The sequence below is a fragment of the Thalia democratica genome, chromosome 1 (genome assembly GCF_965202585.1).
Source record: "Thalia democratica chromosome 1, ktThaDemo2.hap1.1, whole genome shotgun sequence".
In the NCBI taxonomy this organism is placed as follows: Eukaryota; Metazoa; Chordata; class Thaliacea; order Salpida; family Salpidae; genus Thalia; species Thalia democratica.
Window position 1 is genome coordinate 48,712,977 of NC_139165.1, and position 25,124 is coordinate 48,738,100.

General features: G+C 24.7%; 2 protein-coding genes across 2 annotated transcripts; one reads left to right on the forward strand and one right to left on the reverse strand.

Moving 5' to 3' along the window:
* Positions 1-2,902: 2,902 nt before the first annotated feature.
* On the reverse strand, positions 2,903-24,799 carry LOC145831734 (N-alpha-acetyltransferase 25, NatB auxiliary subunit-like). Its single transcript, XM_082939056.1, has 24 exons — positions 24,711-24,799; positions 23,243-23,325; positions 22,451-22,589; positions 21,253-21,449; positions 20,568-20,673; positions 19,921-20,001; positions 18,079-18,193; positions 14,456-14,578; positions 13,934-14,079; positions 13,063-13,196; positions 12,385-12,485; positions 11,831-11,916; positions 10,397-10,483; positions 9,625-9,805; positions 9,307-9,454; positions 6,732-6,826; positions 6,253-6,473; positions 4,892-5,042; positions 4,661-4,785; positions 4,461-4,581; positions 4,135-4,267; positions 3,851-3,958; positions 3,529-3,642; positions 2,903-3,021 (listed from the first exon to the last, which is right to left on the reverse strand). Exons 1-24 carry the CDS (start codon positions 24,760-24,762, stop codon positions 3,004-3,006), a joined length of 2,865 nt encoding a protein of 954 aa, XP_082795182.1. The 5' UTR covers positions 24,763-24,799; the 3' UTR covers positions 2,903-3,003.
* On the forward strand, positions 14,972-17,366 carry LOC145835329 (uncharacterized). The gene is made up of 3 exons (XM_082942895.1): positions 14,972-15,151; positions 15,845-16,010; positions 16,929-17,366. Exons 1-3 carry the CDS (start codon positions 15,023-15,025, stop codon positions 17,018-17,020), a joined length of 387 nt encoding a protein of 128 aa, XP_082799021.1. The 5' UTR covers positions 14,972-15,022; the 3' UTR covers positions 17,021-17,366.
* Positions 24,800-25,124: the final 325 nt, after the last annotated feature.

Below are 25,124 nucleotides of genomic sequence, written 5' to 3' on the forward strand. Positions count from 1 at the left end.
GAAAATACTATGTTATACAGTATTAATTTATACTAGCATCTTATGAAATTTTAACTTTTTAGTTAATGTAGAACTCATTTAACTTAATTTTATTTTCATAAATTATAAATAAAGGTAAAAATTTAGTTTGTTGTAAACTTTATAACTTATATCATACATTTTAAATGACTACTGATCCATCCAAATTTTGAGTTACTGCATACCTAAATCATAAAAAAAATCTTCTTTATTTTCCACAGTTTATTATCAGTTTTTGTGCGGAACTTTTATACATCAATTTTTACATGTTTTAAATAAAATACTGAAAACGTTCACAACCGAGAATTGATTACTGAATTACTTGACGTATTTAAAATTGTTTATTTAATTTTTTTATCATAAAAATTTCAAGTGAGCTACAAAAAAAAAACACCTAGTGCTTACTTCTATCATCAAAAAACCAACTAGTCATTTTTTCATTATCTTCTATTGATAGATTTGACGGGAAAGATTCAACATTTTATATTAAGCTTTTAAATAAATATATATAAATTTAAAAATAAATTTGTGATAAAAATATACTATTGATCAGTTTTTATTATACCTTTTATTAAGAACATTTTGACAATTATTTTGATCAAAAACACGTCTTTCAGCTTTTATATGAGTTAAATAAGTATGAAAATGTGCAGCTTCATACTATTGTACTAATATTACCTCAGCAAAATTAACTATTTTGTACAAATAATTCTTCTTTGCGTAGCTTTTATACTTTAAGTTACATAATCTGTTGAAATAATCATATCTAAATGATTAAATGTGTAGGTTTTTTGTGAAGAAGAATAAAACTTCTAAAACAACGCCTACCTTTAAAAGTTTTAGTGTTTTTGAAAACTGATACTAGAAAACATTTTTTTTGACTATGCTTGTTTGCATTTCATAACAAATGTAGTTTTTATTAATGTAGTTATATATAATGTTTACGCTCTTAAACTCAAAATAACATTACTAATATTATTTACTTAATCTAAAACGTTATTTTGAGTTAAGGTAGGAGCTAATATAAGCAAGCATTTTATTTTTAAGATACACCATATGAAACCATAATTTCAAACTCTGCTTTGTTTTTAGCTGTCGTGAGAAAGAACAAACTTAAACAGTTTGTTGATGAAATCTATTTTAATTAAAAAACAGCGTACATAAGTCAATTTTAATTACAAGCTTAAAAATAATCTTTTCTCACAAAGTTATATTTTTTTTGTATTTTTGAGGTAAACTCTGAATTACCTTGCCAAAAAATGTAAAATAAAAAGGTTAAGAACCACTTAAGGTTACGAAACTGTTGTGATATATTTGCTTATCAATGTTTATAAAAAAAAGGTTAAAATAACTGCTTAAACTACTTTTGAACAATTAGACTTTTCAGTTTATTATTATGCTATAGCTTTTTATTTTTATCAACAAAAGCTTACTATGTGATCCACTTCATGCTGCTACTACTTGTGTGTTCTATATAATACTAATCACACATAAGGGGACATGTGAATTCAAATTGTTAAAAAAGACCTTAAAATCTCAAATGGTCAATTGAAATTTAAAAAAATTCCAAAACTCTATGTTAATTTATAATTTTAGAGTCTAAATAAATTAGACTCTAAAAATTATAATCTAAAATTTAGACGGTTGAAAAAATATATATACCTAATAAAAGAGCTCATTCGTAACAACCTGAAATGTCATAATTTGAATCTTTGTGAATCCCGTTATTAATATTATTTTATCGGCTCAAAACATTTAATAAAAATCGAGCATGCAAAAAATATTTAAGGCATCAAAACCATTTATCTCAATTTCAAGTGTTCCTAATGTTCTTGAACAAAACAAATGTAAAAAAACACAGGAGTTATTTTTTCTTTAAGAAAAAAACATATACACAATCAATTTTCTACTGTTTAGCTTAAAAAATCATATAGATTAACAAAATTTTCAGGCAATTTAAAAAACACAACATTAAGCTCTTGAATTAAACATATTTGTCCTTGAGTTCCAAAATAGCAAAGATCCAAAAAAAAACTTTTTGATTAACCTTAAAAAATTCAAAAGTTAGTAGGAATCTTTTATAAAACATTAGTTATAATCAATCATGTGATATATAGTATAATTTTTTATTTATTTCATGTAAAAAATGATAATACTTCATTTAAATTCGGAAAAAATATATGTTTCTATAATTTATTTGTATGAAGACGTAATTTTTAAGAATATTTAACTTATAAAAGTTGTATCAAATTTGGTTTCAATAAATTTACTATTATAATTGTATCAACTATTTAAAAAATAAACTCTTATATATTTTTTAAGGTTGCCTAAAAATTTTGTAAACTTCTTACTAGTTTTCTGAATATCTTCCAGATTAAAAAAAAAACAAGTTTTTAAGTCCATTTTTAGTATAAAACTTAACTTAAGTTAAAAAAACTGTCGTAAATAGTATAACAACATTTAAAAGATACTATAAAGTTACTTAATGTCCTTATTAATGAAAATAAAGTAATGACGCAAAGTTTATTTTTATCTTTATGATAAATTTTTCGTCTCTAATCAAAGTTTTCTTACTTTACATGTAAGTTAAAAGTATTTTTTAATTACAGGTTTTTTAGCAACTTCTGTTCGAAATTCAAAGTTTTTCCAGGATTACAAGTTTTTTGGCAACCCTGATTTTTAAAAAATAAAAAAACTTTGAAAACATAAGAGTTTTAAGTTTCCTACTTAAACTTATAATTTTAGACTTTTGTGTGTATATAATTTAAGATGTCGATAGTTGATATAATAATTATGTTTTAATGTAATTAATTTCGAAGTAATGTCTTTCAAACATTTAAACAAAAGCTCTAAAATTTATTCAATATATATTTTAATTGCAAACATAAAAAAACTGTATAAAAATCCAGTTTATTTGACTAAGAGTATAGCATCAAATTAGTACTATAAATAAATCTAGTTAGAAAGGCTTTTCTTCAGATAATCTCATAACTTGGTTAGATCCTGTGAAAATTATTAGTTTTCGTTAAAATGATACTTGAAATCTGCGTAAATGAAAAAACAATGTGATGTAATAATCTTATTTATATTAACATTACAAAGCTAACAATATTTAATTGCTAAAAATTAGTACAAATTACGGATTTAAAAAATATTTTCTTTAAGTTTTAACACTAGTTCAAATAAAGTAAAGTTATTAACCATATATAAAAACAACTAAAATACACAACTAAAAAAACATTAATGTTTTCTATTAATACATAGCTTCTTGAGTTGTTTTTAACACCAATAGAAGCTATTATGTACTTCATGTAATTAAATATAAAGCAATAAGTACTACACTTTAATTCTTGATAAAACACTTATGAACAAACAAACATGGAAAAGTATTACTTATTAAAAATATTTAAACAATTAAGTATAAAGTAGGCATTTTCTGCTTCACTACGATCAAAACTTGTTTAATAAAATGATATAAAATTAACAATTAAAAACAATTTAAAATCTTACATTAAGACGCATTGATCTGAGATGATTGATTTGAAACTGAAGATCGAAGCAGCTCTCGTAAGAAGAAAATGATTGCTTTGCTATCCGCATCCACAACTCATCTTCTATTTGTACCTGTTTATTAAAATATTAGTTTAGAATTACAAACATATCATGTACAAATTTATTTAAGTCTTAGATAAAATATAAAAGTTATTAAAATTTATAAATAACTTTAAAAATTATTCAGCAGTTTAACAAAAAGTTTAGTTATAAAATGTAAAAAAATTTTGTAAAATATTTTTTAGTTACATGAACAATACTTGTAAAAAAGATCATTAACCTTTTTGCAATTTTCAGCTTCTTTTTGAAGACAGGTTGTTTTATTATTGATCTCCTCACCTAAACTGTGTAATCTCGTTGTAAAATTCTTGAATTCATCTAAAACTACCTGAATTGTATATTTTTTAATTGTTAGTTTTATACAAAAAAAAACATTTTGCTAACTAAAAAATACACTTATTTAATGAGGTTTTATTAAGCATCATGCATACATCACTAAAAAGAACCAGATTTTTAAATAAGCTAGATATAATTGTTTATTATCTTGTTTTACTATAACACAACCTTGTTAGTATTGTTTAAATTTTTCTTTTTCCTTTTCTTCCTTTGCATAACAGTTTTTATGGATTTAACTTTGTCTTTCAAACTTTCAATGATTAGAACGCAACTGCTGAAGACTTCAGACACAAGTGCTAACCTGGTAAACATGCATACTAAGTAAGGACTACTGATTAGATTAAAAGCACATTTGTAAATGTTTTTTAGGTAAAGCTTAAATTCTCTTGTTTTTGCACAAGTTTTTTTCAAAATAAAACAGTTTAACAGGCTGTAGTTTGTGCGTACTTATGGTATAGAACTTACAAAAATCTTATAAACAAAATATAACAAACCTTTCGACAACTTGGCAGTTTACTTTTTGCAAAACAGCGGGTAGCGCAGATACGAGCGAATATTTTTCTTCCGCATCTTTCATTGACTCTACCAAGCTCCATTCGTGAGATTCCATATATTCTGTTTGAAAATATTATAACTTATAATTATGCTATAAAACGTTTCAATAAAAACAGCAATATTCGTTGACGAAAATAACCTTTTAAACTGGTGCAAATTTTGTCGGCGATTTCTTTCAAGTTGATAACGAGTTGCGATTTTTCGGCTTCTTCTACTGAAACTTCAACGTCTTCCAATTGTAGAGTCATAATCAAATCGACATAACTAAAAATAAATAGGAAAGTTAAGTAACAGATTAGTAACAAGTGTAGTTTTTTAAATATATCTAGTTCATTAAAATAAAAATTTAGCCAATAAAAAATAAACCAACCTAGCAGCATGTAAAATGTTTTTCAAATAGGATATTTCCTGACTCGATTTCGCTCTACTGGCGAACGGTGCTGCGAAATTTTTCCAATGATGCTCATTTTCTTCAAACAACGTGAAGTTTTTTAGTTTTTCTAAGAGCTCATCAACTTGCGCTTAATTTTTATTTTACTTTAGTAAAAGGCTGACCTCAATATAAAACAACACATTTATAGCTTTCATATATTATTCAGAAAATCTTTTAATGAAACATAAAAACTTATAAGAAGTTTAAATCGTTTTTTTGCTAACGTGTTTAAAGTCACGTAGTTTTTGTAAGAATCATTAACATTTTGAGCAAAGCATGTTTCTAAAACAACAACATTTCAAAAATTTTTATTATATAATGGAAACTAAAACATCAACTTGTTTATGCTATAGTAAAATAAGATTACTACATGTTAGTATTGGCTTAAAAAACTTATATAAACAAAAACTTGTTTAGAGTTCATTTAAATGAAGACGATTACAACTAGTAAAGCTTAAAAATTTTAGAAAAGCTTTGACACAACTAGTTTAAATTAATCTAGAAGGTTGCTTTTAGAATGTGAAACAATAAGTATTGCAAAAATTAGATTTAATGTCAATTCATTCAAATAATGAAGTATTAAAGTGTCAGAAAAAAATTATTACATAAACTCTATAACCAATTACAGTAAACTAGCAGAAATATTTAGCAAGTTCTTTTTAAGTATAAATACATTAAAAATTAATCTAAATAATTTAGGGAGTGTTTTATTATATACTTTTTTTATTTGAGTTTAAAAGTAAGAAAATGTTTGATTTATGATAAAGGTAAAAAAGTATTAAGTAAGGTAACTGTTAAATAAATATTTTTTATAAAAAATATATACAATTTTTACAAAACTATTGTCAAGTACAATTTTAAATGGAAAATAGACAATAAATAAGTTTAATTAACAAGGAAGTATATGTGACCAAAACACCTTTTGATTTAAGATATTTTCTAAAAAAAAAACACTCCCTAAAACATTCATTTAAAATAAGTACTTTGCAAGTATACTTAAAAATATTTTTTCAAATTTGTAGAACTATAAAATAGTTTTTTTTCAATATACAGTAAAAAATAAATTACTAAAGCTTGCTAGCTACTCTAGTATTAACAGTAACAAAATCCTTGGTAAAAATTATTTGAATTATAAACTGGCATAGTTATAAACTCTTATTTAAATTCTTTTAATATTTGAACTTAATTTTTTTACATATATCAAATAAGTATTTACTTTTAATTCATGCAACATAAACTGCTTTTTCGGGGCTTAAGAGACTTTTTCTGGCACAAAAACAAAGAAAAAAAAGACAAACTTGAGTCGTAGTCGGACTTTCTCACTGCAGCGAACAGCTCCAATTGCAACTTTCTAAACTCGAGCCAACTGAGCTGCGATTTGAAGTTTTCCTTCTGCGCGTCCGCATGAACTCGATTGCCAGCCGAGTTCAAGTCGACGAGGACCTTGTAGTCCCTGTTGTCTTCGATGGAGCCAAAGTTCAAAGATTTCGTATCGAGTTCCACTGCATCGAGTCTGTCGCTGTTTAGATAGCAAATATATGTTGGCTGATGGTAAACATATATATAAAAAAATATTAATAAATAAGATAAGTTTTATCGAGCACAAAAAAACTAAAGCAGGAAAATAGAAATATATGAATTTTTTAAACTTTGCTTAACTTACCTTTAAAATGTAATATTTAAATATGTTTTTTTTTTGAAAAGTAGTTTGAAAACTATATGTTTGATCGATATCTTATTTACTACCAAAAAAAAAGTTAAAAATAACCGAACTCACTAATAAATGCATTCTATAACTTTGCCTTCGATTTTAGTGAACCAATTCTGATAAGAGTTGTCCATACAGTTTCGATACTCCAAAAAATCAATAACCTGAAAAAAAAGTATGAATAAGTTTGTGTTTTTCTAGTAAACTGCGATTTATCTAATGTTTAAACTTTAAACAAGTAAAAAATCAATTTTATCAAGTTAGTTTTAATCTGAAGGAAAAAAAAACTAACGCTTTTAAGTAATTTAAATTGATTGAAAAGAAGTTTTTGAATTAGATTCGTGAAAAAAACCAAATCCCTTGCCGAAAAACCTCGCTAACTTAAAACTTTATAAAAACTTTAAACAAATGTTTTTATTAAACTGTATTTTTACAAATAAATGTTTTGTTCTTGAGAAAAATTTAACAAATTGTAGTTTTATAAAAAAAATAAAATTTATAAATTCTATCCAACTATTATGATATTAAGCGGTTCTCAATTTGTTTTTGTGTATTAATACTTTAAATGAAAAATATAATTTTAAAAAACTAATCAGGATTGGATATTCTAAAAAAGCTAAAAAAATTATGGTTTAATCAATAATACTTTGTAAAAGTAGGTACACAGATTTCTTTTATAAAACATAGAATACTTATCATGAATTATAAGCATTAACTTGTTTAATAGGTACTTCTTAAAATTTATTAAACTTGAAATAAAAATTAAGTTGTATTTAGTCAAAACTTTCCTTTTTACTTAAATCAAGATAAGCAGTTAAAAAAATATTGTTCTGACAAATAAAATACAAAATTCTAAAAGTACTAAAAAAATTTATTTAGTTTAAATAATAATATATTACGAAAAATTGTGAACTAAAATTTATTACAGCAACGTTTAAATTAATTTAGTTACATTCAATAAAAAAACTTTGAAAACACCAAAGAATATGAACATATCACATGCATCAATTTAAAAGTTCATCAAATTATAACCTAATTTAAATGTAAGGTTACACTTTTAATTAGAGCGTGCAAGAAGAACTTTAAAAATATCCAGAGAAGAACGAATGTATGAATTTACTTAACTTAATGTGCATATTTGTCTAAGTACAATTTTTACTGTAATTTCTATATCTCTATATAACAGAGAATATTGTTTTGCATTAGTTTTGACAGCTTAAAATTTAATTGATTTACTATTCTAATTCGAGCTTTAAAATTTCAACATTGTAGTAATTTTTACAAATAAAACAATTTTTTTGTGAAATTAAACGTATAACTAATTTTAGTTTTTCATCAGAAATATACCATAAACTAGCACATTTAAATTTAGCTGATATTTTAGGAGTTTTCTTTTATTGTAAATATGAAAATATAAAGAAAACACAACATATATTTACGTTATAAACACACGTCACGACGATATTCCACAAATAAAAGAAAAATTTCGAAAGCAGGAACAAACATAGTTTATTTGTTTTTTAGTTAAATTTTAATCAAGCACTTTTGTTTTTTATTTGCCAAGCTTATGCAAGTTGTTATGTTGAATAACTTCGCCCACTGAAATTTGCGTGACTACTTTCGTGCAGCAGAAAACAGTGTGGAAAAGTAATTGCGATTTTTTAATTTTTAACGAAGCGTTTGCAGAAGGACTGAAATTTTAAACCATAAATGTAATCAATATTTCTGTGCTTAATTTCTATTTATAATCAAACATGAGTATTAAGCTGAAAAAACTGCAACATATTGTGAAATTAAAATTATTTTTGATTATTTTCAGATGTATTATATATTATTATCTTATTTAGGTAAAAAATCATAAGAATTTTTTTTATATGTTTTCAGTACTTTACAACAATAATACACCTAATTAAAACCTAAATGCAACATATAAACATTCAATAAATAATTCGTTTACAATAACTGTAAAGGATTTTAGAGTAAAATAACAGTTGTATTGCTTATTGAATTGCACCTTTTGTAAACTTATTAAAATTGAATAATCTAATTTAAACTGTATCAAAATTTTCAAACTTCTTTTAAATTTGATGTGAGAAAAATATTTTATTTATTTTATGTTTTATTTTACAACTTAAAAACTTATGTATTTCATTAGTATATACTAAAAGGTATAATGTATTTTTTAGAATTATTACTTAATTTTATACTACTTTCAGAAAACAGCTTTAACAAAAGAGCAAACATTACAATTTTATGAACCTTAAAAAAAACTAATTTAAGAACTTGACTTTAGTCTGATCAAGCACTTAAGCTATCAAGTGCTTAAACTTCATTTTTAGAAAATAGGTTTGATGTGCATAATAAAAAACTGCACTTCAATTTTCAATGTTTTCATAAAGCAACTACGGGTGCGCTGAGACAAAAGTTTAATCATTTTAAATGCTACTTGAAGTGATTTATATAGCAATTAAATAAGAAATTAGTCAGCAAGTAATGAACAACAATCCAAAAAAGCTACTAAACATTATTTTTGTAGTATGAAAAAAAAGTAAACAAATAGCTAGATTTTTCATATAAAACGGTAATTGAATTTTGAGTTAAACAATGAATAAAAGGAGTTAAATTATTAATAGGAGAAACAAACCATTCTGAAGTTGCCAGATCGATAGCAAGTGATTAAACTTTCAGTGATGTCTTTACGCTGTATCTTGTAGTACCTCTGCTGAATCTTGCAAAGCTCCCCACCCGTCTTGAAGCTTCCCTGTGAAGTCATTATCTCGGTCAAAAGATACCTGTTGAGATTTTATTTTGTGAGAAAAAATATTTATGATTGAAACTTTTTTTTTTAATTCAATTTGACTAATTTATTTTTTTCTAGTCACAAAATGCTTGTACATAAAGTTCAGAAAATTAAAACTAAGAAAATAATGAAAAATCTGACATTCAAAACATCAAAGCGTACCCGAGCGTGTCGTGCTGCACGTACTTGATGTCCAAACTTTCGTAGAGCTGGGTGCACGGCGTGAACGCGTTCAGCTTGCTGTAGATTCTCATCAGCAGAAGCTTGCTGCAGCTGTCAGCGGTGCAGTGGGTGATGCACGTCTCCAGCAGGTAAACGCAATGCCACAGCAGCTCACTGTCACCTAAAGGATCATAAGTGGGTTTTCGATTAATTCATTTGACCATAACACAGTGGTGTTAACGGCGCGCACAGAAATAGCTTAACTTTGTGCTGAATACTGTATAAGGTAAAAGAAATTATATATAAATGACGTTTGTTGACTTTTTATAGTACAAAGAGCTATTATATCACAAATTACTAGTTCTTAACACGTTGACTACGCATTAAGCCACTCAAAACTTAAAATTAAAGCTGTGTTTAGTAAAAATTTAAATTTTTAAAGTTTAGTGTGTACAGAACTTGTTTATAGTAATTAAGTTTGTCTAGTTTATGAAAAGATTAAAGACCACTGGCCTAGTTAACTTTGTATTGAAATCTTTAATTTAAACCTACATACATTTTAAGACTGTTATTATTTATAAACTTTATTTTGAGTAAAAGAAATATTGCCAAAATCTATTAATACAACAAACACCAACCTTTTTTGAACATTGAAAAAATAAAACTTTTAATAACTAAAATTTTATTAATTTTATGAAAAAAAAAATTAAAAAACTACAACTTGAGTAAAAACACTTAATTTTAAAGTTAAACGTAAAATTTATTGACTTACTTGTATTATGATATACGTCAAGTAAGTACATTACAGCAATTGTGTTATAATAATCCGTGAAAATCATTTCCGATTTCGATTCTTTACCTGTATTGATTTAATCACTTTAAAAAAAATTATATACATTTAAAACCAAGTATTTTTTACTTGTATAACCATAACAGCTATTTCAATAAATGTCATATAACTTGGCTATATAAATAAATTAGACGAAGTTCTTTTTTTTGATGTTGGTCATTATAAGTTTGTTTCAACAATTTATACTATTAATATTTAATTTAAGTTTATAAAAAGTTTGGTTTGAGGAAAAATTCTTCCTGAAAACCGTTGAAAAATATCATAAGAGCTTTTATAGGCGTTTTTAAACACATTTAAAAACTAAACTATTCTTTAAGTTAATTAAATAAACTTGCACAAAAATTTTAGGATAAGATATATTTGCTATAGTAACATTTCTTTTATAATTTTAGTTTGCTCAATTCAGAAAAATCAACAGTTAAAAAATTGTGTAAAATATAATAAGTAGTCTAAAGTAGTCGGTAGCTAAGATGATAAAACTTAAAGAAATATTGTAAACACCAAGTTATCTCTCTCTATAGCCAGAAAGTGCTGGCTATAAAATGATAAAATTTAGTATTAATTAAACTAAATTTTATTAAGTTTTTATTACTCATGAAATATCAAAACAAAAACTTAAGATAAATATTAAGGCTTAAAATTTTTAACACCAAGTTTTTTTTTACTTTAAAATTTATTTATGCAAAAAAAGCACCATTAGTTAGCAAGACTGAAGTAACAAATTAATAGTTTTAGATTTGGGATTTTTAAGATCTTAAAGACTAGAAAACCTTTTATTTTGTGTGCCTTTTAAAAAATAAATCTAGTTGATTTTTAATATATTTAAGTTTAGATGACTCCTTTTATTCCAAATAATAAAACGCATGGTTTCTCTTCAAAAAAATACTAAACATGTTGAATTCAGTTTGTTAAAAAATATATGTAAAAAAAAATCTATAAGTATTTTATATTTATATTAAAAGTAATATTTTGTAAAACTTAATATTCAAAGAAATAGGTGCAGCCTTACAAAGATGTTGTACACATTATGCACTTATATTTAGTTTACTTAATACAAAAAACAAGTCAGCTGACTTGATTTGCGTAAACTACTCGCTTACTTTTATAGAGAACATGTGTTATATAAAGTAATTTTTATTAGTTGTACAGATGTTTTACATAAAACAAGCTAGCTTTAGTGTTAGTAGTTTCTATTACTATGTTATTTAGAATATATATAAAATATATTACTTATAATTTTTTTTGTTAAATTGTTATGTACTTTTTTAGAGTTGAGTTAGATAAACTAAATAGTTTTTAACATTGAAGGCAAACTATAAATAAAATTGAAGTATTTATTTTTATATTAATAGATACCTCTGTGCATTTTGTATAAATCAAAGTACTGTTTTGCTTTAAGTAATTTTTCATTATTTGGCAGTTCATCATATATTCCAAGGTACCTTTAAATAAAATATTTATATATTTAAATCAAATACAATTAATCATAGCTTAAACTCTAATAAAATTTAGTGAACTTTTAAGACTTATGCTAGGTGATGAAAAATTTGTACTGAAAAAATTATCAATGTTCATAATTATGAATTAAATTTATTTTATAAAGTATTAATAGTTTATTTAATTGTTTAAAAAATAACAAAAAACTATAATTTTTGATAGTATAAATATATAAATGAATAGTATATTAACATTATATCCTTATAAACATACTTTTATAACAAAACGAGGATTAAAGATTAAGTATATTATTTAAAATACTTTAAATTGTTTACATAAATATATATATAGAAAAACATTTTTTTTAAGTCTAAAATTAAAATTATAGTGTGAGTAAATAAAATTTTGTTAAATAAAATATAATTTGAAATTTGAGAACTCGAAATACAAAACTTTATGTTATAATCAAAAACCTTTCAAATTTTAATATGTTTATTTCCCTAGCACAATCGTAGTTCTGTTTTTCTTCATCAAACTTGTTCTGGCGAATTTCATTCAAACGCGCAATAAAACTCTGTCAATGTTTTCATGTTATAACATTTAATAAAAAACAGTACGTTTATAGCTAAAAATGAAATGTTGTAAGAAAAAAGGATAATGTATGTTTATACATAAAACGTATAAGTTATAACATGTAGCATTTTAAAACTGTGAGAGATTTATTATGCAGATAATGAAAACAGTTTTTATTGCTATTATTTTCATACTATTAAATATTTTTCAATATAACTTAAATTTGAATAAAATTTTAGACATTTTTTTTTATTCAATTTATAAATATCCTCTTTAAAATGCGTGAGAAAGATACTAGTTAAAAAAGAGAGTTAAAAAGAAAGGGAAAAGCGAGAGATATAAGTAAACAAATTTGTTTTGCTAGTTTCCTATAGGAAACGCCTCTAACAAGTGCAGCACTTTGTGTTTTTTTTTTGTTTTTTAACGAATTTATTTTGTTTTAGTCTACAAGAACGTGAGAATTTTACCATTATATCTTTTTATAAAACATACATAAGCTATAAAATTAATTGAACCACGGAGAGCATAGTGTTATGTATTAAAAGTATTAATTTTGTTTGAATTGTTTGTAAAAATACCTGGCATGTTTCTTTGTCATTGTTCAGGAAAGACAAATAGATTTTCAAGTCATCAAAGCAGCAGGGTTTGTGTAGGTAGAAAGAACAGTAATCAGTCAAAAGTTCAATCGGTTGCTTTAATCCGGCTTCGTATGCTGGAACAAATTAAATCTAGTCTCACACTTAATTTGTTTCAATCAGTAGAAAATAAAACTTCAGAGATATAAAAGAATAATTTGTGTTTATTTTAAGCTTATATTTTGTTAAAATATTTTTATTAAACTAAGTATTATTAGCTTTGTAATACCTTTATTAAAATATGTATGTTTTTTTGTGATTCAAAGTGTATTTAAATTCGTGATTAAAAATTAGAAGGTAATTTCTAAACGTGTTTTTAAATCATAAATTGCTTATGATTTACTAGAATTTTGAGGTTATCAACCTCAAAATGCTTAAAACAGTCGTAATACGCACGTAAAAATAAATATTTGCAAAAGAGTAAGGGAGAACATTGTATTTTGAGTGTCCACTTTAATATTTGCAGTTTTCGTTGTTTTGAGTGGTTTTAATTGAGCAGTATGACAAACGAAAACCTCAAAAACAAATAAGCTTTTGTTTGCAAGTTCACCTTTGTTATTAATTTATTTGTCGCAAACGCTCACGTTGCTAAATTTACTATAAAAAGAGGTGTTGCCACTGTAATCAAATAAACAAAAGACAATGAAGTCATAAGACACAATCACGAGAAAATACTTTTAGTTCTTAAAAAGAGAAATTACAATCTAACGCGTATCTAGTTTAAGGCAGGCACATAAAAACAAAAACTTCATCACGCACGAGCAGTTTAAAGTTATTCGGTGAAAATTTTGCGTTATAAAACAACCAAGCAGACCTGTTTCGAGCGAGTGACAAGCGAGATGTGAAAATCGTTTTGTCAGCTCCAACGGAAGCAAGTAGGGGGCTCTCTTGCCCGGGCCTGATTCTTCTTGCACCTTTTCGATCAGCATCACCGCTTCGTTGAATGACGTGTGCGCTTTCCTGATTTGATTGTATTTATTAAAATTGGGTGAAAAAAAAACTTTAAAAATGTTTAGTAAAATAAACTGCTCTAAAATTTTCATTAGTAATTAAGTACCATCTTATTGCAAGACAAACAATTTTTTTCATTATAAACTTTATAATGAAAAAAATTGTTTGTCTTGTAATAAGATGGTACTTAATTACATTTAAAGATCTAACTATATATTTCTTAAGTAATTGTTTTTATGTTGCGTCAGACTATAAGTACAAACACAATGTACTGTTTAAAATGTTACAAAAACAAAATTGGCAACGTTTCATATAAAAAAAAAATTTTTCATTTTAAATTTGATAACTTATTGATTAAAAAGTGGAAATAATTTTTATAACTTACACGGTATTTCCGTTGCTTTCTACTTCTATTGGCTCATGTTTTTCTGGCTCATCGTTTGCTGATTTTAAAATTCCTTCAAATGATTCTAAATAGATCAGTACATAGTTCCATGAATCTGCTACACTGCAAGAAAAATTAAGTTTATTTAAAAATACAAGTAAAAAGCACAATTTGACGGTTTGCGGTTAAATCATATTTTTAATAACTACGAAATTTGGCTTGTGTTTGTCTTTTTCTTTTGTAATTTATTAACCTTAAATACTTTATTCAAAAAAGTCTATTTAGAACAACAATATAAATTACAAGTTGTTAAGTTGATTGTTGCTTTTGTACAAATTAAAATACAAAAACTTAAAATGTAAAGTTTAAAAATCAGTAAAAGCGTTGAATATTTTTTTTAAATTAAAGATTACTCATATTGTGGTTGATAAATTATCAATATATTTAACAAATATAAAACGAACTAAAACATCATTCACTACGTAAAATGACGAGCATGACATGCTTTACAGATAATTTTATAAGCTTGGTAGAACAATTTTATTTGTAAAACAACACTGCAACAAAATGACTAAGAGTGTAAGAGACCAAATGAGAACTTTAGACTCGCAAATTCACTATTCTGCTATCTTCAAAGTACCTGAAGACACAGAACTACTCATAGAGGAGTATCCAGAAAGAAAAATTACAATTTCTGTAAGTTAACAAACTATTTTGTTGTAATCTTTATAAATAATCAGAGTACAATGTTTAGGATAGACTTATTGAGATTTTTTTTTTGGTAGTTTTTTTTAGAAGTAACATTTAAATAAATAAACTCGATCAGATAATTTGAAATGTACAAAAGTATTTGAAATCTAAAAATCTCAGTTAAGAATTTTTTTAATACCACAAGAATAAAAAAGTCAGTATGCTTGGTCTCGAATACAGTGAGATTTCAACAGAATGACAAAATTTATTAGTTAACTTTCCAAGCTAAACAGCAGCACCTCAAGGGATCTCACTGTGCATTGTAACGCTAACATGACACTAAGAAATAATTTTGTTAGAAAACGTGAAGAACCAGTAAGGCCGGTTCAGATGTGTTATGCGATGCTGGCCCGAGTAACAGGTGCCGCAACACGCTGGTAATTTCACATACAGTATATTTGCTTGTTTATTTGTACCATTTGTCTTGTGTAAGCTGTGTTAACAAACTAAAACAGTATTTAAACGAACAACCAGTTCTTCAACAATGTGCTTATTTTTGTGTCTTAAAATGACGTCATAACCTTTGTAGTTGACGCTTTTAATTTAGCAATCACGTGTCCACTAAAAGAGTATTGAAATAATTAATTCATCAGCAATTTAGAAATAAACAAATTTTAACATATATACTACGGTTTTCAGAGAAATGAACTGAAGCAACTGAAACAATTGAAGTACGAAATTATGAGGTCAGAAAAAGTGGAGCTGGGAGGAAAGATGTTCAATTACTATGGGAACGATGGAAACGGCGTGCTACGCTTGACTGACGGTCACTCACATGTAAACATAATGAACACAATTAACAATTGTAAGTTATTAACTTCTTCATACTTTAAATACATACAACTGCTTAATCTATTTTGATACAGTAAGAAGGAAAGACTAGAACAAAGTACTGTGATTATAGAGTATATATACCTTAATTGAATTATTTAGTTTTAATTTATTATAAATTAAAAAATAATTTTAGACAAATATCAAAGGCTTAATAACTAAAATTTTGTTTGTACTTTTGTTATTTACAACATAATGTTTGAAATACAAATACTATTTATATATTTTTTAGTACAAACAATTAAGCTGTAATATTAAACTTTTTTATATTATAGACAGTTTGTTAAATAATAAAATTTAAAAAAAGAAAAGTTTTAACTTTATATATTAATTAAAGCATTAACTATTTGAATTTTTTAGAATAACTACTAGACATATGACTGTAGAACTATTTTACTTGCTTTATATTCATATACTGAGTTTTAGGTTAATTTACCATTTTGCTTTAAGTTCATAAACTATACTACTCAATACAAATGAAGTGAATTTGTTACATACACTTAATTATTGTCTAAAAAACAATTTAATCTTTAAGTTTACTGTTTTATAAACATTTTATTTATTTTATATGTTTTATACAAATGTTTTTATTTTTTGTTTTAGGGGTAGAATAATTTTTTTGAAGCTCAAATATTTATAATTCTTAAGCATTTAGTTTAAATTATCATAATAGGTAAAATTTTAATGAATACTTTTCTTGTAGCAACTAACATTAAAAGTTAAAAAGTATAAGTATTAAGTTTATATAAAGTCGACTATTTCAAACTGATGACAAAAAATGGCTAAGGTTCTCATAAGACTTTAAAATATTTGGTGTTTTGTGGTATGCACGAAAACCAACGTTATGTAAGATTATGCTCGGAGAATAGAGTTCATATTGTATATTTTTCAGATTTGCTGCTCGTCATTGGCAGACAAGGCTCCTCAAAAGAAGAATGCGACGAGGCAATGTCAGTTCTGAGGTCGTTCTTCATTCGATGCTAAATTGAATGTCACTCCACGTGTATTGTTTTTACTTTTTGAAAATTGTTGTTGAATGCTGAACGTTGAGCGTTGAATCGTACATGATTGCAATTTCATTGAACATTCTTCACTTACCAAGTTTTGTCAAATCGTAGCACAATCTATTCAAATCCAAACTGGTTTCAATAAATGAACTTCTTTTTTTTTTTGTTGTTGGAATGATTTAATTGACAAGGGCGATTTTTTGATGTTTCATTTTTTTAATTTTTTCATTGCAAAAATTTAAATTGTGTGTCTTTGATGGTTTAACTCTAAGCTTTTAAGATTTTAAATAATGAGTATCATTCAAATAAACTTTTTAAACTAACCACCGTCTTTTATATATATATATATAAATTTGATTTAAAAAGTATATACCTATAACTTATTTTAACATAATGGAATTTTTAATTTTCATAGATAGGACTTGTTTTTTGTACAATCTAATAACATCAATACAGTTTTGATACTTTCATCATGATAATATTAACTTCACAACTCATTAGCTTTTTCTAACCTATAAACTTTCATCAACCCTAGGTAACTTTCATGTTTTGCGAAGAACTTTTCTTTTGAAGTTAAAATTCCTTTTAAAGTTACGTAAAATTTACATAACGTTGATCTAATTCATTGGTTAAAAAGTTCTAGTGTTAGGTAACTAAGGTTGTTTTAAAAAATAAGATACTTTCCTTTTTAAGAGTCATAATTACATGCTATAACATTTTTTTACTAAAACACATAGGGTTATAATATTAAAATAAATTTAATAAAAACTAGAATTAAAAAAAAAAACTTAAAAACTTCTTAATGAAACTGTACGGTTTTTCATACTACAAATTACGTAAACAATAAACCAACTATAGATCTAAAATTAGTAATTTTGTATTATTTTTTAAGACTATTGGTTTTTCTTAGTCCATATGAATTTTGAAAACAGTTTTTGGGAATTTCAAATATACCTTAATAAAACTATTTTGTTCATAAATTATCGTTGTAGTGAGCAAATATAACATCAACTTTATTTAATCAAACTTAATTACTTGTCAAGTAGCAACTTCTGGCTAGCAATATTTACTTCTGCGTATTTCTTTAGCTTCAGCTGGTACTCCAACTTTTTAGGAGTAAAACCTACCAACTCCGACTTTATAACACGCTCTGTAATATTATTTCAAAAAAATAATTGAAACATAAAACTATTAATCAATTTATGCATCATTTGACGTATTGCAAACATACAATAACACACAATTATACAGTAAAACTACATCATCAAATAGATATTACACAGGTTTAACAGCTTGATTTTAAAATAAAAATTAATTAAGTATATAGATGTTGAACAAATTACAAACTTTAATATATTAAAGCATAATCTACCAAACTGTACAGAATTTTTCATATGTAAATATAGTTATAAATTTCTTTAATTTTAAAATTATTTGATGTTTTTTTAACAATGTTTGAAAAAACTAGTTTTGTTTGTCCTTGTCACAGCTTGTAACATAAATAATTAATGATATAAATCTTCAACTGGCTTAAAATGAAAATGTTTTTATTTTTAAAATTAAGTTGCTTTTTTAAACTGATATAAAATTCTTATAAATATTTTTTTTAAACACATTTTTCAAATAGAAATGACCAATATTAAGGAAAATGTTATTAATCACTTTGCTTTTACTTATTCCTATAAAATACTAATATTTAAATGATTAACCCTTTAGCTCAAATATTACATTACAACTATTAATCCCAAACTAATAATTTTTGTTAACTTAATTATTTATTTCTAATAACTATTTTACATCTTAATTGAAACTTTTAGTACAGGGTTTTCTAAAGTCATTTTCATAATCGCCCCTTTAGCGAAAATATAAATAAAATCGCCTTCCTCCCCTATTGGTTAATCACCCAGTTATTTTTGCACAGCCTTAATATGTTTTTGTTTGATCTCGGCCACTCTAGGAAACCCTGATTTAAATTTTACTTCAGGGTAAGTTATTGGAAAGCAAGCTAAAACTAGTAGATATTCTACGCCTTCAATTTTTTTTAAATTTCCTCCCTTTAGCGCATAATTGCCCCCGATTTACTAAAGTTTTCCAAATAGAGGTGATATCACCCCTTTTGGGAAACCCTGGTCTATACAAATTGTTTTAAAATAGGATTCTTTTTTACAGAAAATGATGAGTAAACCTTTTAGAAATGAATTTAAGTATTATCGATACATGAATGTACCAAAAAGTTTTATAGAAACTATGAAGACTGTAGTCAAATAACAATTTTAAACAGTTTAAGAACATGTTGAAATCAATAAAATACAACAAAAAAAAAAGGTTACTAAAAAAACATACTTTTAGTGCTAAAAAATACATACACAGGGATCAGCAAACAGCGGCCCGCAGAATAATTTTTAGTTAAAAGCATATTTTTTAAAAGCTATTAAAATGAAGCTTTGTGGTAAAAACTTACAATTAGACTCTACAATCTAATAACTATTCCTAAATACCGCTCTACAATTGCTTATTTTAATATTTTTGGTTTAAATTATTGTTTTTATAATGATTACTACAAAAATTTTAGTTCAACTGCGGCCCGCGAGCAACTTTTTATAGGAAAATTAGCCAGCAACTTATAAAAGGCTGCTAACTCATGTGCTTATCTAAACACTTTATTTCTAATTCAATAAATTGCAAGTGATAATTATATGAGTACAGCAACTTTAATTACAAATGCAACACAACCTTTACTTACTCCCAATAAAACATATTTTTATTAACAAACTTAATCTATTTCCTATTCAACTGATAATTAAAAAGTTCACTCATATGATTGAACATTACAATATTGTATTCATTATAAATAAGTTAATTTTATAAAAAACTCACGTGCTAGATCGCTATCTAAAACTTCTATTGCCTTGTCAATTTTTCCCATTTTTTCGAGAATGAGCAGCCATAATTCCACCTCTAAATTTTATTAAAAGAAACGTTTAAAGTGTTTTTTCGTTTGTTATTGAAAAAATATATACTCTATTTTATCAAATATTCTAATTTATAGGTTTCCTTTAAATTTGAACTGTATGGATATCAATTAAGCGCAAAATAAACCAGGACTTCTACAGATTTAATAATAAACAAGTGTTCGGAATATGTGTTTTAGTTTGTTAATAATACAATCATGGCATTAACAAATGTATTATAGTATTTATACTTCAGTGAACCTTTGAAGAAAATGCATTTAGTGTTTTATTTATTTATAGTTTGTACCGCAAAGTAAAAATATATCGATCTCTACATACGTTTTACTCATTACTACCACCTGGCGGTAAAAAAAAATACTTGTTATTTTAATTTAAATTTTATTTCAAATAAAAAAAAGTAAATTGTTTTTATTTACTTACTAAACTCTTAAATAATGTAATAGTTAAAAATACAGGATATTAGTACTATTTATAAAAACTACCATTGGCTGTAATCAAACACAACTAAAAAAAAGAAAAATATTTTATCTAAGCAAATACAAAAGTAAATACCTGCTGAAGATTCACAGTTGTTTTCTTTCATGTATTTTTCTAACATTTTTTCTGCGAGAGGTAAGTGCATTTTTAGAGCCAATTGTTCATTCCCACAAAAATGAGCCTAGGAAAAAACTAAAATATATTATTCTAAAATTCTAAATTTGTTGATAAGTTTAATTATAATGTTTATTGTTAAAAACCATTTTTGTATGATAGTAGGTGTGAGAACTTAAATATACTTCAAATAACACACTGACATTTAAAATAAAGTATTAAAAACTAATGAAAATCAGTATACTTAAATGTAAACTGTTTTTATTTAATAGTAATCAGAAGTATAAATAACTTACTACTTAAGTTTTGTATATAAATATATATTTTGTAAATCATAGTCAAACAAAAATTTCAGAAATTTATATATATTAGTTTATAAAAAGTTATTTATCAACATTACATAAATTAACAAAATTCCTTAATTTATTTAGCATTAGAAAACAATAAAATACTTAAATTAATGCACTTATTTCATTATAATAATAATAAATTATACAGTATCCTTCTTTTATTACACTTACATATGTTTATGTGTCTTAAACGAGTCAACACACTTCAAATGAGTTCTTGCTTCGCTAGGATCTTTTGTTAACAAACGCTTAAATTTATATTTGAATATTTGCTTATTTCATTATATCAATATAACCTGCAAAACAGAAGCCATACACCCCCAAAAGTGGTAGGGCGAGTTTTTGAATTTTCGGTAAAGCTGCAAAGCGGTAGTCTTCATCTTTTGAAAGTTGCTGCATCTCACGTATGACATGAACAAATGGGTGAGAATTTCCTCGCTTGGGTTTTTGTCGATTTCAACCGCTTGCTCGTACAACGGGCATATTTCGTCAGCTTTGAATTGAACAAGATTTTTAAAACAAGCTTAAAATCTACATGCTCTTAATTTATCAGTATTGTGTAATTAATTGGGTAGATTACAAAGCTTACAGGTGGTTCTAGTACTTTTTTAACAACATGCAGTTAATAACTAGTTTTTGGTATAAGGTTTAGGTTAAAAAAAGAAAAAAAAAACTAAAATGGACATAACATGGACAAATTATAATTTAAAGATGTTCGTTAAATTATTAAAAACATTTAAATTGTAATGAAAATGGCATTATTTGACACCCACATAATACGTTTTTTTAACTAAAACTCAATTTAATACTATTTTAAAATGGAACTTATAAGTTCGCGCTTGTTAGTTTAACAAAATATCTTTATTATTTCGTGAAACTTATAAATTCAATTAGTATTAAGTAAAATAATAATAATAATAAAAAGTTACACAGTTTTTAAAAATCAACCTGCTGCATTACATTAGTATCTGAATAAATATTATAAAATAAATTCTCTTGATTTATTGAAACATAAGTTTAAAAATTTAAATTTATAAACTAATATGGTAATTATGTTATGATATGTATAAACAAATTTATAAAAAGTTAATGGATAGTTTTTCAATGGTAAAGCGCAGAATGCTTAGAGGCAACAGAATTGATGAAGATGCTTAATTTTTAAGTAAAAAAGTAACTTTATTTTAACTACTTACATAAGTTTTAACTCCTACACAGCTAATCAATACATTAAAAAATTTACAAAAAAAGCACAAAGGTTAGCTTTTACTTATGATACATCTATGCCACTATAACAGCTACATATTCTATTTTTTATTTATACAGTTTAAATGACTTACACTTAAATTTTTTTTTATACAAAACCCCAATAAACAATAAAATAATCGAAGCATAGCATTATAGAAAAATAAGCTTATATATAACAAAAACAATAGTTTTTATGACACTTTTAAATTTAACACTAACTAAAATAAAACATTAAACAATATTACTGACTTTTACAACTTTCCTTAAAGTAGGTGCTTAGTGCTTGCAGAGAGTTGTCATCATGAGGCTTTAGCTTGATAACTTGCTGGGCGTACGAGTAAGCTTCATTTACCTTCCCTCCGCGATGAAGTCCAATGACTTTTAATGCCTAAAAATTCAAATATTTGTTTAATCATGGTTTAACATTAGTAAAAACTTTATAACACAGAGTAAAACTTTAAACGATTTAAGTACTTTACAAAGTAATTAATCATTTTATACAAGAAAAAGTTATTTTTTGTCTTTTTGAAAATTCTTTACGTTTGATGTACATAAAAGTCATAAGACAATTTTGTGAAAAACTCAGAAATTTGTAGTTAGGAAAAAACATCAAACATGTAAAACAACAAATAGCAACACTATAAAAGTAATTTCCTTTTATACCAGAGTAGTCACTTTTTCTCTTATAAATCAGCTTGAACTTAAAAGAAAAACATTGAAAACTTTTATTTCTTATAACTAAGGTTAAAATTAGGATTATTTCACAATGACTGAGAATAAATACTAAAAAAAATAGTATTCCATATTGCAGGGATTCAACTATATGTTTTGTATATTATATTTTAAGCCATGAAAATTATTCATAAAATAAGATAATAAATGAAGACAACGTTCGAAAATATTTCTGTTAAAGCTTAGTCATATTAAATCACTTATAAATGTTTAAAAAATTCAAACATAATTCAATTTTTTTATACTACTCTTTATTATTAACTTTAGCTAAATTGTTAATTTATAAATACTATAAATAAAATTGTTTACCTTTGCAGCCATCAAATCATGTTTCTTGATTACTTTTTCTGCTTCAGACACAGCTTTTTTGTTATTCCCAAAATCAAGGCAATCTAAAAAGAGTTTTATTTAAAAATTACAACATATATTGGAACGAAAAACAGTATATTAAAATATTAATAAAATTAGAAAACGAACAGTCAAATGCAACATGCTAACAAGTTTATATTTCAAACTATACTATCAAGACTATAAAAAAACCAGTACTTAAAATATTACTTATTATTAATGTTTGCTTATAAAAGCTCTAGTCATGTACAAAGTTTGTTGAAATATAATAATTTAAATTTTTAAAAGGTATTCATTTTTTAAGATTAAGTTTCTCTATGCTTTAAATTACACAGTCTGATAAAGTTTAAATAAGAAGTTTGAATGTTTTATAAAAATTTAATCAAACTGTGCTACAATAAATACATAAAGCATAACTATAAAATTAAATTGAGCTGCGTAAATGTTGTGGTTTATAAACCATTATTGTTTTCAGAATATTTATAAATGAACTTTAAAACTTAAATATCTAATTTAAGGTTTTATACTATACACGTGCTAATTTACTATTTTATTTGTGAGCCGTTTCTGTGAGAAAAAAATGACTTTGTCAAAAAATTAATAACTAGTAAATTGCATTCTAACAATATTATTTACATATAAGAAAAATTTATATAAACTGCAAGCCAGACAGTAAAACCTAAAATTCTACTTTTAATTTAATTTTAATTACTTTTACAAACTTAAATTTTTTGACCAGATATAAACAAAACATAAAATGATAACTTAGGTTTATTTGTATACACAATTTCAATCTTTTTAAGATTACTTTTAACAATTTTGCCACTAATTATCAGAGCAAAAAAGGCACCCTGAGTCACATAAAGCTAGCATGAAATAGCTTAAAAGTTTATATGAAAATAGAAAAAAAAACAAACAACTTATATAAGGCAAAAACTAAAAAAACTACTAATTAAGCTTAGATACCTAAAAATTTAAATCACAAGTATTTTTTCTTTAAATAAGCTTAAAAAAATAGTCTGAGTTATTAAAAATATATATAAACCAGCTTGAGTTTTGCATAGAAAATCAAACTAGCCTTTATACTATACGTTGAAACCCAGTTTTATAAGTTTTTGAATATATTATTAAAGTAATCTAACTTTTTTCAAAGTATACTCATCGAAATAAAATGAAGAGAATATCTTGAAATTAACTGACTCACAAAGTTTTATAAAGTTAAAGGTTTTTAAATAACGTCATTAAGTACATTTCAACAAGTCTGAAACTTTATTAAACCTTTAAGATTAAGAAGTACATTGCCTAAAAACTAAAGAACAAAAAGATAACTTTTATGAAAAAACTGTACTATTAGTTTAAGTTTTAATTAATTTCTAACATGCTTAAATTTGATAAACTACAAAATGAGACTTAGTTTTATATAACAAACCATAAATAGGCTTCAGTCTTTTCTCATTAATTACTCCACTATCAGAAACCATCACTATATTGAAGTAAATACTAAAATATTTAAATACTGTATCTGCAATATTTTAAGTTTAGATAATAATAAAATAAAAAAGCCTATGTATGTAGTAAAAAAAATGGTTTCTTTTTTTCTATATAATATAATATTAATTTAAATACTTAAAACTATTTTTTATACAAAATAATGATAAAAAACTATTGGAATGAAATAAAACATTTGTGATATGAAAAAATCAATATAAGTAAATTTAAATATCATAGAAATTAAGATAAATAAAATGTTGTATATTTTCAAATTAGTTCAAGAGTACAAAAGTTCTTAACTTACACCCAAGGAGAAAAATTACAAATCTATAATTATTATTATTAATCTATA